The sequence below is a fragment of the Lepidochelys kempii genome, chromosome 8 (assembly GCF_965140285.1).
Source record: "Lepidochelys kempii isolate rLepKem1 chromosome 8, rLepKem1.hap1, whole genome shotgun sequence".
Classification (NCBI taxonomy): Eukaryota; Metazoa; Chordata; order Testudines; family Cheloniidae; genus Lepidochelys; species Lepidochelys kempii.
In genome coordinates, this window is record NC_136387.1 from 6,302,642 (window position 1) to 6,321,354 (window position 18,713).

Sequence of the window (18,713 nt, forward strand, 5' to 3'; positions counted from 1 at the left end):
AATGACTCAGGGAGCCCTGTGCAGCATGGTCTGGGGAAAGCCCAGGGAGGATGGACAGACCTAAGATCATCAGAGGCGACTTCATGAAACGGTGCTTCTATGTGAGTAAATAGATGTAACCTTCAATTTGAAACAAACAGCCCAAGCCTGAAGATTCATACTTTGAGCAAAAAAAAAAATCCCCAACACAACCAACAACCTTTTGTTATTCTTTCATTCTTTCCCTTGGTCTTGTCAGTCCTAGTACGAGGCATTGTGAACTGGGCTAGGGAAAGCTGGTGTACAATGTTTGCATTTGTTGCCCCGGGTTCGAGCAGGGTAATAGCCTTTTCAGTTCACTCCTGTAAACTTTACCAAGAGTTAGGGGCAGACTGTCACATCCGGTGAATGGACTCTGTACAGCACCTCAGACTGAACCCACCAGGGAATGCAAGCAAAACTGAAATGATGTTAACGATGCATTGTGTGCCGGCTGTATTTACACCACGCTTTTCCTTATTATTTCCCTGTTACACTACCACCAGGGCCAGCTCTGTTGCAGCGTGCACAGGACGAGCCCTAGTGTAGGCAAGACACTGGCATTTTTACTACCCCGATGGCTAACCGCGCTCAGAGTGAATCATGTCAGCAAGGTGGTGAAGACGCCAGGGTCCCTCGCACCTTGCCTACCCTGGCGCTCCCACCACTGTTGCAGGTAGGGCTGCGAAGGTGGGAAACTAAGGAAAAAGCTCGGCAGAAACAAGGCCTCAGTGTTTGCTCTGCATTCACGTAGGCGTGGGCATATATAATGTGTGTGTGTGTTTGTGTCGATGTATGTATGATTCTTTGGGCATTTATGGAGGTCTGACAGCAATCTACACCTAAATGCCTTCGTAAATGCAGATCAATGGACATGCAGCTGTTCTTCCCCCAGCACACATGTTGCACTGCAGAAAAGAGAAAAAGGGGCACTCATGCACTTGCAGCATGGAGATAATATATGAAAGCTCTTAGCAGCAGCAGGAATCAGGTAATTAACCTCCTGAGGGAATTAAAAGCAGACCAGGTGGAATGCAAGAATCCATAAGGACAAAGATCACCTCTCAAATGACATCTGTTGCTTGGGAGCGTTAGCAAAAACCTGGCTCAGTGGAGCTTTCTTCTAAAAAAAAGGCTACAACATTTACAAAAGTTTGAAAACTCTTTATTCTTCCGTGATTCAGAGGCTGATGGGCACACACACACTTGTGCAAGCCCTGGGGCTGTTGCCAGAATTATATGGTTATCTGGGCCTAAAATGGCATTGGGTCTGAGGTGGGAAGGGGAAGGTGCCCGCACAGGCAGCATGGATGCTGTATGGTCCCAGCAGCATCATTTGCAGTTTGCCACTTAGAAGCCTCACTTCTTCCTGCCACTGATAGATCCAGGGACCTTCCATGCTGCAGAGAGGAAGGTGTCTGGATGACTGGGCTCTCCAGATTGCTAGCTAGCGGAGGCAGGTCCCGCTGCGAGGTTGAGAATGAAAAGCAAACACTTTGTATCCCAGCTTTGAGGAAAGCTGGGCAGTATCGGCATTTAGTGATGCTGAAATCATTTGACTTCTTGTTGTGCTACCTTATCATCTCTTAATATCCAGCACTCTCTGGCTTATCTGAAATAGTTCAAGGACATCAGACTTTGAGATAAATGAAGTTGGGGGTAATTGGGGGATTTATTGTGTAAGAGAACCAGTTTAGGATTTTGATCTGTAGTTACAGTCTTGATCTATATACTGCCTTTGTTTGCATCACCTACACACTCACACAACCCCTTCCTATAATCCAGAACATCTTTTTTAAAATGATCCCAACCTGCACTCTCTGCAGGGGCCATTCTTTGCCTAAGCGCTTGCCGCTTGCTAATATTTTTACTCTGAGTGAACTTTAAAGAGGAAGCTTTTGCAGAAGCTGCTCGGTCTCCTGGCCCTTTAAACAAATAAGCATCACTCTTACGGGGGGGGGGGGGGAGGAGTAACTAAATCACACCTGGAATCAAACATCTACTAGAAGCCAATTCATTTTGCATTATGCTTGGTGGACAACAGCTCTTGGCTCCGGTGCAAGTCACACAGGATCATCATGCCAGCCCGTTGCAACCAAAATGGTATTTTTGTTGTGTGCATGTGTTTATTTGTGTGCACCCCTGTGCATATGTGGTTTGTGTGTGTGTGTGTGCATATATCAGTGTGCATTCGTACAACTCCACCAGTGCAAACACATAATAGGATTAAGAAGCATCAGACCTTTTTTGGAAAAGCCAGTGCCTCATTGTCCTGCTAGAAATCTGATTAGCTGAACAAGCAGTTTGTCCTCTCTGCTGCGGTTTTCCTTGGCAGGCGGGCAAGTTTGTTGCAACAAACTTTCCTTCCTGGTTCTTGGAAGAAAGAGCTGGGTGATGTTTGAAGAGTGCAGAGCAGATTGTGGGGTATTTTTAGGAAGCAGAAAGGTTTGCAGCTAGGAAATATTATGGACTGATCATGCTTTTGATAGAAACTGAAAATAAATTCTTCAGCTAGAGACACTGTAGGTATAGTATAAAGAAAAGGAGGACTTCTGGCACCTTGGAGACTAACAAATTTATTTGAGCATAAGCTTTCGTGAGCTACAGCTCACTTCATTGGATGCATTCATTACTAAGCAATAGGTAGATGTAGAGAGAGAGTGAATAGATATCTACTACTCCATATCGATCTACTCGGATAAATAGTGTAGGGAGATAGATACAATTTAGAAGCAGATCTTCAGTAGACAGTGTAGAGAGAAGTTCCGAGGAGACACATCTTGCTATTGTAAATCCAGTTGATAAGATCTCATTAAGACAAAGCGTGACTGTGACAAGCAGCCCACTGTGACTACCTGCAAACATGCTAGCTTGCCATCCGCACCACATTTGTCACCGATCACACACTGTCACATACCCAGATGGTGAGCTCTCTGGGTCAGGGACTGTCTGTGTTACTTGCTTGTACAGCATCTAGAAATAATTAGCGAGAACGATAGTTTTACGGCGCTGCTTGGGGAGACGATCTCCCTGCATTTACTAACGGCATGCAGGACTGGTATTTTTATAGGCTATCTGGGCAGCTAGTCCATTGACTGAAACATCTGCCCCTGTGGAATTTTACAGCACACATTTCTGTAGAACAGCTCCCCAGTGATCGGCCTGTGGATCTTTTGCAGCACGCAGCTGAATTTGTTGACTCATCCCCATTACCCTACTTTTACACACACACTCTGAATGCAAGGAAGCGTCTGGAAGAACCAGTGCAGAGGAGTCAAAGCTGCTGTAAACCGAGCAGAAAATTGGCTTGATGGGGCCTATGTGCCCGGGGACCAGAACTAACAGCCAGCAGGTGAATTGGGTTGCTGACGAAGAAAGTCGGCAACGGAGATGGGTCATATAAATGATATCAATCAAATGATATCCCTGGGAGAGAATCAGAATTCTCTTGTGAGTCTGGTTGGGGAAGAGAGGCTAGGAAGGAAGCTTTCAAAGTAACAGCCGTGTTAGTCTGTATTCGCAAAAAGAAAAGGAGTACTTGTGGCACCTTAGAGACTAACCAATTTATTTGAGCATGAGCTTTCGTGAGCTACAGCTCACTTCATCGGATGCATACCGTGGAAACTGCAGCAGACTTTATATACACACAGAGAATATGAAACAATACCTCCTCCCACCCCACTGTCCTGCTGGTAATAGCTTATCTAAAGTGATCATCAAGTTGCTAGCAGTATGTCTGCACAGCAATCGGGAGGTGCAAATACAGCACATAGGACGCATACCTAAGCTAGCTGTGATCAAGCTAGCAGTGTAGCTGGGCAGCCTGGGCTAGCCCCCCTCGTGCATGCTGCGGGTCCCTGGAGGGACTGCACGCCGATCGCTCTCCATGCCACCCCCTGCTCTGGCTGCCACAACTAACCTGCTACCCTGCATGGTCAAAGCTAGCTCAGGTATGTCCACACACACTGCATTCACACCTCCCAACTGCAGTGCAGACAGACATACCCGGGGTTACAGATCCCTTTTCTGGGGCCAGTCCTGCAGGCGGATGGCAGCTCTGGGCATAGAGGGTTGGCAGGGGTGACTCCCAAAAGATTCTGGACAAGTGGCTTTTAAATAAAAATAAATATGAAATAACGTGTTAGCAGCCGGAGCACAGAGAGACAATGATTGATACACAAGGAGTTCTCTCCCGACCTGAGACTTGCAGGGGCTCACTAGCTCCTCCTACAGCTTTGTATTGGCTTGGTTTGAATTTGTGGCACTTTGTGGCTGAGGTGCAGGCAGGACCTAGTAAATTGCCAGGGGCAGGCAGCCCCTCTTCCCCGCCGTGTCGTCCAGCTTAAGGGAAGGAGCCACTGGACGCAGGCATCAAAAAGAGTTTGGGGGCAACAAATGATAAAACAGGAACGGGAGTGAGGTCAGAGGGTCAAAAGCAAGGATCCAAAGCGGTACACCGAGCAGAGAACCCCGGACAGTGCTCACTGCTCCTCAAAGGCATCCAGGGAGCCAGTGGATGTGGCCCAAAGGAACGTGCCCAGAGACATGACCCAAGGGAGGATCAAAAGCGGGCCCCACATTCGCAGAGCACCTCCCCGTTCAGCTTCCTTCTCCTGGTGTGGTGGATGGCTACCTTGGAGGAGGTTGACGAGAAGGTCTCGTGACTTTGTGGGGCCACGGATGGTGTGTGCAAGGAACGGGAGGTACAGGGGAGAAGTGGAACCAGAACCTGAGGAGAAGGTTCGGTAGGAGCCAGAAAAGGGGCTGCAACCTGGTGCACTCAAGGCAGGTGTGCGCCAGAGCCTCCCTCACACCACAGAAGGGGCAAGTGTTGGGGAGGGGGATGAGAAGTGCAGGAAGTATTTGCTAGAGCAGAGCAGCTGTTGTGGACGAATTCGTCCTGCACATCAGAAATGGAGAATCCTGAAAATCAGACTTTTCCAGCCTTTGCCAAAACTAGGAGTACCATCAACGTCCCAGCGCCATGGGATTCCCATCCTGTCCTGTTACAGGCTATTCCACAGCCAAACCTCTCTCACTCCCACGGAGTGTTCCCTAATATTCAGCCTACCGGTCGCCTTTCTGAATTTCTTCCTGTGTCTCCTAAGTATACCCGTGTGCACTGTACTCAATAACTCCTCCCCATGCTTGGTATTTACATGCTGCACATATGAATAGGTTCCCATGTCTAGGGACAGTCATCATTTGGCTGCGCTAACCACAGTGACTCCCTCCATATTCCTTAGCCATTTACATTGCCCGTCTCCAAAACCACATTCCAAGTTCTCTACCTTTTGGGCAATGAAGTGCCCATGACTGACCCCAGTACTCCAGGTGTGGTGCCACGGGAGCCATAAAGAGCCACCCTGCTCCCTGCCGGAATAAAGCTATTACTCACCTCCCTCTGTGAACTTGCTTTCCAGGCAGGCTCTGTCTCAAGCTCTCATGGCTGCTATCCTCAGCATCACCCATTCGAGGTGGCACCTCACAGGTACCTCCCAGGCTACACCGTGGTATCTAACTGCTGGAAAAGGAAGGATCACTGCCTCTGGAACCCAGTAGAACAGGGGATAGGTTGCAAAAGCTGCAGATTGCAGACTGTGATCAGTGAGGAGGAGGAGCTGGGAGATGAAGGAAATCAGGCCTCTAGGAGGGAGAGAGAGCAAGGGGGAAGGGGTTTAGACTAACACACCTGCCCACCGACTTATGTGGCACAGACTCAGAGTGCATTGTTGCATTCACACTGCTAACCACCCACTCAAAACCAGATGGCATTCCTGGGAGTAACACCAAGCAGCGCAGCTGCGGATGCTGGCCAGTGCTCAGTAGCCCAGCCACGGAGTCTCTACTGCATGGGGAGGCTCCCACCCTCCTTGCCCTGTGTGATGAAATGATTGATGTCAAGACTGGCTGGCTAGACCTAGGCTGGTTGCTCTGTGGAGTTTGCGTCATTCCGTCTTGCTGCCTGGGCTGGAAGAAGCTGGAAAGGCTGGAGAGGGGCCAGGTCACTTAATTGCTTGATGTTTCCATTTCCCTGTCTGTGAAATGGGGGCAGTGATGTTTACCTTCCTCCAAGGGGTGTTGTGAGATTTCATCAGATATCATTTATAAAGTGCTCTGAAGGCCTCATGAGAATGGAACCAGATCAGTGCCAAGCAGCATTACCAGTATTCACCTGGGCTGTTGTTGCTAAGGTTCACTGACCCACCCAGCGATACTCCAAACTCAAGCCTCCTGACCTTCTCCTATGGATAGCAGACCAGCTCACAGAGTGGGTATAAGAACAGTGACATCTCTGCAGGCAATCATCTTCTCTCTACTCCAGGCATTTATACAGGACTCACTGCCACGGCAGTGCCCTGTAGCTGGTGGTCTTATTGGTCTCTTTCCTTAGCTGGACTCCTTCAGGACCACGCGCTCTTACAAACAGCATTAGATCAAACTGTCCCGGTGCTGATGGCATGCTGGTACTAGAAAGCCTCCTGAGTGGTGCATGGGTTATTCACAGATAAAGGAGACAAGTAGCTTATGTTTGATGCAACAGAGAAAGGGGAGCCACTAGCAGGTTGCAGACAGCGGAGTGACATAGTCAAAGTGATCAGCTAAGAAAGTTATTTTTGCAGCAGCAATCTGAATGGACATGAGTGGGGTGAGATTGCATTTGTTAAGGCTAGAGGATGTAGTAGTGATAGACACGAATTCTGAGAGTTTTAGCAGTGTGGATGGATCAGAAAGGCCATATCTTAGAGCTCTTATGCAGGAAGAATCAGCAAGTTTTAGACACAACCTGGATGTGAGTATCTAACCAAGGGTGTGCTGTCACCCCAACAAATTCTTATAGGACTGAGGAAGGCCCTCTGGAGAATAAGAAGGCCGTTGCTTAAATTAAATACCTCCCTAGCGGGGAGTCATTCATCCACCTGCAGGATGTTCAGCCTAGCTGGAACAATTATTTAATGGGTCATTCCAAGCCAGGGCATACCTCGGTCATAAAATGCCCACGCACCGGGTTTTAAATGACCAGCCATGCTGTTCCTGGCTGCTTAGCAATCAGGAAATGATTTTCAGTGCTCTGGCCAAGCTATGTGACACACACTGCTTGTCATTGAAAGGCTGTAGAGGGTAGCGGCATTGCTGTGTTGTTGTGAAATCCGCTATGCTATTTCTTTAACGGGATACTATCCAGTCAAATCTGCCCCCAAACAAGCTTTCACTTCACATACAGCATTGCCAACCCCAAATGTTCAAAAATCATGAGCCAGCCCCCCCATCACAAGATTGGCTTAAAAATCGTGAGATTTTTAAAAATAATAAAACGGGGGTTCTTTTTATTTGTCGTCTGGTGGTTTAGTGCTTAGGGTTCGCATTTTCAAGTTTTACTTCACAACTCTGAGGGCTAGAACCTTTCTTTTCTTTTCAAAATGAAAACAGAGATTCTCAGGTCAGCACGTGAATCCAGGAGCTGGTGCTTTAAGAAAAGCCCCAAATGTCAGGAGACTACAGTCACGATAAGGTGGTGCGAGTTGGCAACACTGACACCTAAGCCGAATAGAAATGGTTCCCTCACATTGTTTTTATTTTTTAAAGTCCAGTGGAACCCTTTTATTGAGCAGCCATAACATGGCTCTTTCGTCCTGGTAACTCAGACATTGCAGGGTTATGCTTGTGCATGAGCACACAGCAGTGAAACTGACTAGAAACCATCTCCATACAAGATAAAACTGACCTGCCTTTTTAACAGGGACCAAGCAGAGAAAATGGCAAATTGTAAACAAACGGCATGAACTGTGAAAAGCAAATAAGATTTTTTTCAAGAGGGTTCAGTGTTCATCCAAGGTGTTATTAGCGACATGGATAAATGTCCTCTTTAAAAATATATACTTTTTAATCCTACATTTTCTATACTGAACAACGTTAATTATTTTCTGATTGATTTAATTTTGCAATGTTTGGCCCTAAATGAATTTCTCATGCTGTGTCCCTCCTGTTCAGGTACACACTGAGCCAGGAGAAGGTGCATTCCTGGAGTCCTTCCCCCCTCAGGCTTTGCTCCCACCTTGCTAAATAATTTGCTCCCTTAGCTCCCTCCCTTCTTCCTTTGTGACCCTTGTACTTTAAAACCACAGTAAAACTGACCCTGTCATTTGTAATTTGAGCAGCTACAGGGCTTTTTCCCCCCCCAACAACCTTTGGAAAGAGGTAGGCGTGTATTTACCTGTTCGTCCTGTGAGAACTATTCTGGCTGGGCTTTGTGCAAAGTTTTAAATAGGTGATTGGGAAATGAAGGGGAGGAGTAGGGCAGGAAATATATGACAAAGGGTGGGTAGATCTCTTGCAAGAAATAGGGGTGACAGGGGGTGGGGTACTGAGAATGGGAATCCCAAATCCAGTCTTTCCTCCAGGTCTCATGGAAAAAGGACATTTCTAGGAGCAGAGTGCAGGTTGCATTTCTAGGAACAGAATGCATCCCTGGAGTTCCCCAAGGGATGAATTCACTTCAACAGCTATGTTCAGAGTTAACTTGCTTGGGGTGTTTTTTCCTGCTTCCCTTGGAGGGGATAGAACTCAGGGAGGTATCTGGCCCTCACCCCGCCTCCTTTCTGCAAGGCTGTCCCCACTTTTCGGAGGCACACCCAAAAAGCATGCAAGCTCTGTATATTGCATTATGCCGTCCCTTGCTACTGCAGAATCACAAGCTAACATCATTCTGGGAAATCACAAGAGGCAGTTCACAACTTTTCTTTATGTCAAATGCTAGCTGTGAGTCACACAGGGTAATGGGGCCTGGACTTTATCATGCAGTTATTAGTTATCATTTAGTTTCCGCATATCAAAAGGATTTCCCCCTCTGAGCCTCATCACCGTGCCAGTTTTTTTGTTTCAATTTGCCAGACTTCTTGGACACACTTTTAATATAGATTCACCAAGAGCGTTCCTCAGTTAAAATGTAGCCTGACTAAAAGCATAACAGAAGGGTTTACTAGGTATTTGAGTCTATAAGACTCAACCCTTCCAGAAATTCTGATCCCCTTTTGGTGTTCATGAACAAAGCTTGAATAACCGAGGAATGATCTCCTAGCATTTGGCTACTGGCACTTTAACAGGGAGCAATGTATAGAACTGTAGAATCCCTTCAACTGTATGTGCAGGGAAGATTGCGGAAGCAGAACACAGCAGTGAAGACTGTAGCGTTGTCAGGTCTTCTGCAGCCAGAGAGCAGAAATACACCCACCTTCCATGTGCGCCCCGGTACCAGAAGGTAAAGGCCTCAGGAGGTGAAATGGATCCTGAGAAGGGAAGTAGGTGAAGGAGAGAGGATGTGAATTATGTCTGCTGGGCAGTAAACAGCTTCCCTGAAACTGAACGTGAAGTGCCCTCTGAATGTCTGGAGCTACAAATCATGGTACAGGGCGTGTGATTTAACCCCCATAGACAACTTTTGCCAGAGAAAGGTGTATAGCCCAGGTCACAGGGTTCCTGTGTCTCTTCTTGAGTCACTGCTCCAAAAGACATGGAAGGGATTTGTTTTTCTTGCTTCCTATAGAAGATAACCTGCTGAAAAGCTTGTCTATTTTGAATATTAACATTTAATAGAGAATAATGTCACTCCTATAGAATCCTACAGGGTAATCAAATCACAGAAAGGATTTCATTCTCTATTAATCTATTGGCAAAACCCAGACCCTATGCAGCACGCTACACCTAAATCTTGATTCAGGGATCCCTGAACTAGGCAGCAGAAACCTCAGAGTAATGAACTGCCCCTCACCTTAAAGTCTCTTCTCCCTTAATGCCCTACTCCCTCACCAGGCCAGTGCAGTACACCCTGCTCACAATTTCCTGTTTATTGTGATATTAAATTCAGTTTATTTTACACCCTTCACATACACAGCCTCATCTGTAAGGTTTCAAAGTCATAGAAACCTACTACGGTTCTGCAGAACCTTATTGGTTCCATTGCTGTAAAATTCTATTGGCCTTTTCCTAAAGGGTTTTCTCTTGAGTCCTAGGATAGGCCATAACGGACCAGTTTTGCTCCTGTGGGCAATTCATTTTCCCCAGCTTTCTGGCTGAGCTTTGTCACTGCTTTCTCAGGTGTTCTGGTTCCTCTCTGAACCTTTTTTCTTGTGAGCTTAGTCCATGTGAAAGATATCAGGTTAACAGTTCCAGGGACAGAAGTCATGCAGGAGCAGCAGCCGTGTTGTGGAAGCAATCCTTTTGCTGCCCGTCGCATGTGTCTAACGCTGATCTGTAGAAACCTGCCCTGTGGGAGTGAGGGTGATCCCAGCTGTGAACACACTGACCTCTGCTGACACTAGGTTGCCAACAGTGGTGGTGGTTCTTCAAATGTTCCGCTGGGACCTGGCGACTGGGGAGCTACCAGATTCACTGCACATAAGATACCAAACAGCTAATAGCTAATGGTAACTTTTGGTCATTACCAGCCTGGGCTTGATTTAAAGCAGCAACAAAGAAGCCAAATGCTCTGTTTCCTGTTACCAACGGCCTGTGAAGACCTGCCACTTCTTCAGGAATGAGAAAGAAAGGGAAGCAGGGAAAACCATAACAGACGTTAAATATGGAAGGGAAGGAAATGCAGCCTAGAGAAATCAGATGCAAAATGGCCACCTTAGGGCTGCCGCTGCTTGTTTCCAACTACCAGAAGAACATGTGTAACCCACACACCTTCTGGGTGTGGTGGTCTGTCCCATCTAGTGACACCGAGACCACTTAGAGAGAGAGAGAGATAAAATGAGTCTTCTCTACAGCCTTAGCTACTAGGCAGTTGGCTTTGAGCTCATTAGAGGCTCAGGCACTAAGCTCCCAAGGTTGCTGGTTCAATCCTGCCCGCTCATGACCGGGATCTGTCGGCGTTACACATGCTGGGAAAGGTTCCTATAAAAGGGTGAACCTACACTAGGGAGTTTAGTAGCCGCGGGACAAACACAGTGACTACAGCTCCTAGGAAAGAGCTGAAGCTAGAGATCTGAGTGGAGGCATCTTAAGGATTTTAGAGCCAGATTCCGAGATAGTTAAGGTTTTTTTGTGTTCAGATTTGTTTAAAAAATCTGCTGCTTCCTATGCTTGAAGTTTGGCACCAGTGGACGGACCCCTAGAACACACAGTCTCTTCACATCAGAACCTTTCTCTTAAGAAGGAGGAAGTGAACTTGGACGGACTTGCAGCACACCCTATCTTAAGGAGCACCATATTCTATTCTATTCTATTCCATGCTCCGCTCTGCAGTAGCCGAGCACCATCCAGTAATGCATTAACCAACATGTCTACACATCTGTCACCTGTTTTTTTTCCTCATCCTCTTTTCCTATTCCCACCTACCGAAAAAAAGATCCCCAGCTAGTTCCACCTCATACGCTCTGGGGAGATCTTTACTGCCCGAATTATATGAAAGCTTTGTCAGAGAAACAGAGCCCTCCCAGGATGTCCCTGGTTCCTTTCCCTTCCATCACCTTACCTAAGTAAAGGCTGACCTCACCCTTGGAAGCTCCAGAAACCATCTGTCTGAACCTACCAATGTGGCTAAAGCTTAAACCTAAAGCCTACCCAGCACTGAGGAAGCCAAGGTACTCTGCCACACCTGAAGGGAGAACAGAATAAATGGAAATTCCATTGAGTCATCTCCTTGCACTGGAAAGTAAGAGTTCTGGTGAAAGCGAAAGGATGGCCTCATAACACTTCACTGGAAGAGGCTGTTTTTTTAATAACATTGACACCATCCGCTCTTTAAATTCTATGTGTCTCGTTACTCCTGCCCAAAGATAAACTAAAAGACAACGTGACGGTGTGACTAGGTTAGGGATATAAGAGCACAGCAGTGTTATTTGCGCTATGATTTTCCTGCATGCTCAGCTTCAGAGCTTCCCCTTTTGGAGAAGTCCAATCAAATTTAATAAGGAAGACACCAATGGGTGCCATAGATATTTAGTAGGGGTTATAGAAATTATTCTGCAAACCTATTGAATTTGACACAGGATGTTCTCTTTTCTATAGATGTCTTACATCATCCAATAGAAGAGATAGATTCTCCATTACATTCTATAGAATGGATAAAAAAAAAACCCAGAAAGATTACTGTTTTCTATTAAATTCTATAGGGCTTTGTCCCAAATGAATCTTAGCTTGGTAGTTCTCACAGTGTGGTCCATGGATGCCTTCCTTGTAATCTGCAGAAAGGAATTTTCAGGAGGATAAAGCAGTGGGAGCGAGAGGTGTTGGAAAGGCAGGTGAGTCCATGAGCAGCTCTCTTAGGAAGTGGTCAGTAGAATGAAAATGTTAGAGACCCTCTGGCTTCAGTGACTGTGCTTCCCTTGGGCCCACAGGTGGGAGAGTTTGAAAACCAGGATTATTGTCCACTCACAAAATGAAAAGGGGGAAAAAAATCTGTAGGAATTTAATTGCTATTTCAGGAGAGCAAGAAGGGAAGGGAACGTTCTAGTAATGGCTAAGTGCAAAATTCTGCTTCTACGTTTGCAAACACAGCTCCTATTGACTTTAATGGGAATTGCAGAAACACACACGTGGGGTTAGAATTCGGCTACAGTTATGTATGTAAACATAATATCAGTAGTTGTGCGCGCTGAGATAAGGGTAATTAAATTGAATGCTTTAGGGCATAGGTTAATAACGGCGGGAGTCAGGAGGAATGTTCTGCCATATGCTAAAGCATTCGGCATTGGCCCTGCTAGAGAAAAGATACCAGAAATGAAGGTTAATGGTCTGATGCCATTTGGAAAATCCTGCCTTCTTAAGTGATGTCTGTCTCTTTCACTCTTTTTAAAAAATGCTGGCTTACTCTCCTCACATGGATTGTATGAGACAAGAAACTCTTCCTGCTTTGCAGACCTATAGGACACACACACACTCAAACACACCCACATGTCCTCCTTCTAGCTTCCGCCATGACAATGTTGTAAAGGAGCAGCTTCAGACAAGTCCCTACACGCTGCCAGACTCTTGCGCTCTCTTAAGTAACAAGCAGCTCTTCTACCACAGCTCTCAGGCTTAGAAGAAACTGCATGTCTCTCTTGATAGATTGGCCTTGTCCTACGAGGGTTTTTTAAGCACATGTGTGTTGCATCGTTTGCTCAGGACTCAGTGAGTGTCGAGTTTTATAGCAGTAAAGACTTTGCCAGCTCTGTACCAAATCCACATGACATTGGCTTTTGCTTCTCATTCTGATATTTGCACTTTCCTGTGACCCAAGCCACATATCTGAGTTACCCAGGAAAGAATTTTCTGTAGTATCTGGCTGATGAATCTTGCCCATATGCTCAGGGTTTAGCTGATCGCCATATTTGGGGTCGGGAAGGAATTTTCCTCCAGGGCAAATTGGAAGAGGCCCTGGAGGTTTTTCGCCTTCCTCTATAGCATGGGGCACGGGTCACTTGCTGGAGGATTCTCTGCTCCTTGAAGTCTTTAAACCACAATTTGAGAACTTCAGTAGCACAGACATAGGTGAGAGGTTTTTTGCAGGAGTGGGTGGGTGAGATTCTGTGGCCTGCGTTGTGCAGGAGGTCAAACTAGATGATGATAATGGTCCCTTCTGACCTAAATATCTATGAATCTATATGCAAAAGCTAAACTTCAGTTGTCTTGTTCCAGTCAGTCAGACTGCTGGATGACAGGCTTTTACTTATTCATGAAGGCTGGGTGTGAATGATAGTGTCTAGCTCTTTATTGGCCATCTCAGCAAGAGAAGCTGACACACATGCGCACAAACTTGGGTTCAGATCATTTGTTCCGAATGTTTGGTTTAACTAGGAAGTTGAACCAGTCCCATCTTTTAAAGAGATGAATCTTGAAAAAGCATCTGGAAAAACAAGTCCTTCTTGTTTAAATTAGTAAGGTGCCGAACAACTGGCAGGTATTGGTACTTGATATGCAATTTGAATTTAAAAGAGGAAGGAACAGTCCCAGATTGTGATCTCCTGGGATATCCAAGGGAAATAGAGGCGCCTATAAATAGCTTGAATTATCAGTGAATATCCCCAGTTTCATCCCTTAATGCAAAGAGACAAGCATTCATCTAGCTTCATAAAAAATACCCTGGCCATTTATAAACCATTGTCACCCTCACTAATAACATTTCTCCATATTAACGACACATCTGCCGCCCCATTCCTTCAGTGACGTCACAGTCACGTCTTTGTGAGAGTTACATTCATGATGATAGCGTTATTGCTCCACAGACCTGGGTGCAATGCCAGTGGAGGAACCTGGCAGCAGGGGCACTAGGATTGTAGCCACTGCAGAAACACTCGTGTCTTGGTATTCAGCAAGAGGAAGCACACAACAGCTCAGCAAGGGTTCAGTAAAATACAGGACATTGCCTCAGCAGGGTTCAAAGAAGGACTGAACGTTTATAGGAAGAAAAAGGTGACCCTGAGTTATAATAGCTACTGCTGAAAAAGAGAGTTTTGGAAGGGACAGAAAACCTCATGCACCAAGGTTTAATGCAATCTCTAGCTATTAGGGATTAGGATGAGATTAGGGCAGATTGTCCCACATCTCCCAGCGGAGGGGTTTCCCTGAGGCACCTGGTGCTGGCCACTGTCAGAGACAGGACACTGGACTAGATAGACCATGGTTCTGATCCAGTCTGGTAATTCCTGTGTTCCTATTTTGTGACATTTCCTAGAGAGTGATCATGGTTCTTTAAATCAGGTCCTGCTGGATGTGAGCATAATGCATAGTTCAATCACATCCTTAGTTTTTGTTGCATCTTCTCTCATGCTGCAACATGCGAGATTTAATATAACTGCCCCCATCCATGTTAGCTAACACACTAATTGTTTGTTCTTTGCCTCACTTCAGGGCCCAAGGAGACACCCCGCCTCACACACCATGGAATTTGCTACAAAGAAGCGTGTCCTGAGCTCTGCTTGTTTTCTGATGCATTGTCTGGCCTGCTTGGGGAGCTCTGAGAAAGGCAACTCCTCCCCCTTACATTTTACCCATCCCTTTTATAACGCCACAATCTATGAGAATTCTGCCCCCAAGACCTATATAGAGAGCTATGTCAAAATGGGCATTTACGTGACAGACCCAGAGTGGGCCATCAGGTACACAATAGCTTCTGGGGACAGCGACGGTCTCTTTAAAACCGAGGAGCACACGGTTGGGGATTTCTGCTTCTTGAGGATCAGAATGAGGAGCGGGAACACGGCGCTTTTAAACAGGGAGGTCAAAGACAATTACATGTTGATAATTCAAGCCACAGAGAAAGCCTTTGCCTATGAAGCGTGGGCCAAAGTGCTGATCCACATTCTGGACAGGAATGACTTGAAACCTCTCTTTTCACCCCCCTCGTACAAAGTCACCATCAGAGAAGACACACCTCCGAAAACTGCCATCAGCGTGGTCAGTGCCACGGATGCTGACCTGGGTCAGAATGCAGAGTTCTATTACGCCCTCCACACCCGCTCACACTTGTTCATGGTGCACCCCACCAGCGGAGTAGTGATGACGGCCAGGAGGCTGAATGGTACATACCGAGGGAAACACCAGCTGCAGGTCCTGGCTGTGGACCGAATGCGAAAAATCTCCGAGCGCAATGGATTCGGAAACCTAGCTAATCTGGTGGTCCAAGTGGAGCCATCTGCCAGGAAGCCCCCAGCTATTGCCTCAGTGACGGTGACACCAGCTGACTCAGCTGAGGACCTCCTCTACGCTACATTGTTTGTGGAAGCTAGTGGTTCAGAACCCGGGATCGATTCAGTTGATATTGTAGCCGGAGATCCAGGAAGGCATTTCAAAGCCATGAAATCCTTTGTTGGGAGCAATGAGTTCATGATTGTGTCAACCAAAGAGATCAATTGGTTGGCTAATCCCTCTGGTTTCAATCTAAGTCTGCAGGCCAAGGACAAGAGCAAACCACCTCTGTGCTCACAGATTAGAATTATCCACATACCTCCTTCCAAGTATGTCTCTGCCAGATTTCAGCAGGAAGTGTACAGAGTCCAGCTCAGTGAATTTTCCCCACCTGGGAGCCAAGTTGCTATGGCTAAAATCACCCCAGTCTTTCCAAATCTGAAGTATATTTTGAGACCCACTCTGGACAGCACAGGGTTTAAAATCAACCCTCAAACTGGGCTCATAACTACAGTCAGAACGATGGACTTCCAAGACCAGTCTCACTTTGAACTTGAAGTTACAACGGCCAACAGCCAGGCCTACACCACTGTTGCCATTGATATCATTGATTGCAACAACCATGCTCCAACTTTTACTCAGTCTTCCTATCATGGCACCTTTGATGAAAACGTCCTGCCTGGCACCAGTGTTTTAACAGTGATGGCTACAGACCATGACCATGGGGAGAACGGCTTTGTCACCTACACCATAGCCAACAAGAAAGAAGTTCCATTTGTCATTGACCCATACTCAGGCATCATCTCCACCTCCAAGCCAATGGACTATGAACTGATGCAGAGATGGTACCATCTGCGTGTGTGGGCATCAGACTGGGGATCCCCCTTCCGCCACGAGACCGAGGTTTACGTTTCCCTCATTCTGAGCAACCTGAATGACAATGCCCCAGTATTCGAGAAGGCAAACTGCAATGGAAGCATCCCATGGGACTTATCTATTGGGCACCCCGTGGTCACAGTATCTGCCATTGATGTAGATGAACTGCAGCACGTAAGATACCAAATCACGTCTGGCAATGAGCTTCAGCATTTTGACCTGAATCCTGTCTCTGGAGTCATTTCCCTTAGAACCTCTCTCAGAGATCTTCCTGCTGGGCAGTCACCCCTCTACTCGCTGAAAATAACTGCAACAGATGGAGAGAACTATGCTTCACCTACATCTGTTAACATCACTGTGGTCAGCCCTGGCTTCCCAGTCCACATGCAGTGTGAGGAGACGGGGGTGTTGCAGCAGCTGACGGAGAATATAATCCACTCCATCAAGTCTCTGTCTAAGGACCAAGGCTTGGAGGAGGAAACCTCTGTGAACCAGTATCATGTGAATCATCATTCACCTCAGTTTGATGACAACTTTCCAAGGTCTATCGATATCATAGAGACTGCCCTAGTCAACTCAACCATTGTTGACCTTGCAGCTGTTGACCCTGACACTGGCTTTAACGGCAAACTGGTCTATGTGATCACTGATGGAAATGAGGACAGTTGTTTTACAATTGACATGGAGATGGGTCTCCTCCAAGTTCTCTCACCTTTAGACCATGAACGAACCAGTTTCTACATCCTTAACATTACTGTGTATGACCTTGGCACTCCTCAGAGGTCATCATGGAAACTCTTGGCGGTGAATGTGCTGGATGCCAACGACAATGCTCCTAAATTCCCACCAGGTACATATGGGGTGGTGATACCAGAAGATGTAACAACAGGGACAGTTATAGCACAGGTGAAAGCAGAAGATGCTGATATGGATGACAATGGGAAGGTAAAATATTCCCTCCTCACCCCCACTGATAAATTCGTCATTAACAGTGTCACCGGGGAGGTGACAGTGACTGGCCCCCTGGACAGAGAATTGTGGCCTCGCTACGTGCTAAAAATAGAAGCCAGGGACCAGCCTAGAATGGGCCACCAGCTGTTTTCAGTCGCTGATCTGGTTGTGACTTTGGAAGATGTAAATGACAACTCCCCACACTGCATCCCAGCCCTGAACCATGTGAAGGTCCCTGAGGACCTGCCCCTGGGGACCATTCTGCTCTTCCTGGAAGCCTTTGATCCTGATGCTGGCTCTGGGGGAGAGCTAAAATACAGCCTTATCAACAATGAGGAGAGGACATTCCACATGGAGAGGCTGACGGGGGCTCTCTGGCTGGAGAAAGAGCTGGACTATGAGATGAGGAACTTTTACAATCTGACCATACAAGTCAGCGATGGCGGGAGGCCCATCTCTCGCTCTTCATTCTGCCACGTGGCGGTTGATGTCCTTGACATCAACGAGAACCTACACCCTCCTCGCTTTGCCTTCTTTGTGTTCAGCGGTGGGGTGCAGGAGAACAGTCCCGAGGGTACATCGGTGATGATGGTAACAGCTCAGGATGGAGATAAGGGGCAGGATGGAGAACTCCAATATTTCATCCGAGAGGGCACTGGCCTGGCTGTCTTCCGCATTGAAGAGGACACAGGTAATGACAGGCCAGTGTAAGGGTATGTCAAGGGGCACCGTGAAGGTTGGCTTAAATGACATCCTGTGGTTGGTCTGAATTTTGACCCACCGGAACCTTTCTGTATTCTGTTTGCAAAGTCCGTAAGCTCAAATCACCCTTGCTTGTGCAGGGAAGTGCAACGTGCAACCCCATGCGCTAGCAGTGGCAGCTGCTCCCAATGGGAATTCACCAATGTGTGGACCTCCTGCCTCCCTAAGGGGCTCTGCAAGGGGAAGATACCTTGCAAGAGCAGCCAAAGTCCCATAACAGCCCCACTACCTGCAGCTGCTCAGGGATACTTGGGATTGGTATATGTCCCAGACACACTTTCCCTGCCCCCGTCCTGGTTTTCATTGCCCACATCCAGGGCTGCCTGGGCCAGCCATAGGCCCCACAGCAGAGTGAGGTTTGCGTGCACCTTGTTCACCTGGACTGATAGAGTATTAAATCATGACTCACTTCAGTCATCAGGGTCTACTGCTGCAGCATTTCAACCCTTTTTCTCCCCCTCCACCACCCTAGAACCCCAAGGTATGCAAGCTTC

At 47.0% G+C, this 18,713-nt stretch overlaps 1 protein-coding gene and 1 long non-coding RNA gene across 6 annotated transcripts in view; one reads left to right on the forward strand and one right to left on the reverse strand.

Moving 5' to 3' along the window:
* The window catches only part of LOC140915540 (uncharacterized), a 60,697-nt gene that overhangs the window by 28,287 nt on the left and 13,697 nt on the right, over nt 1-18,713 (reverse strand). The gene's annotated exons all lie outside the window — the stretch shown is intronic.
* The window catches only part of FAT2 (FAT atypical cadherin 2), an 83,787-nt gene that overhangs the window by 278 nt on the left and 64,796 nt on the right, over nt 1-18,713 (forward strand). For 3 of the 4 annotated variants that reach the window (XM_073355298.2, XM_073355301.2, XM_073355302.2), the window contains exon 2: nt 14,854-18,148. In XM_073355298.2, the coding sequence (XP_073211399.2) occupies nt 14,884-18,148 (3,265 nt within the window). In that variant the 5' untranslated portion in view covers nt 14,854-14,883. Of the gene's footprint in view, nt 1-627; nt 695-14,853; nt 18,149-18,713 lie in introns of those variants that run through there. The other variant, XM_073355300.2, reaches the window with a different exon arrangement.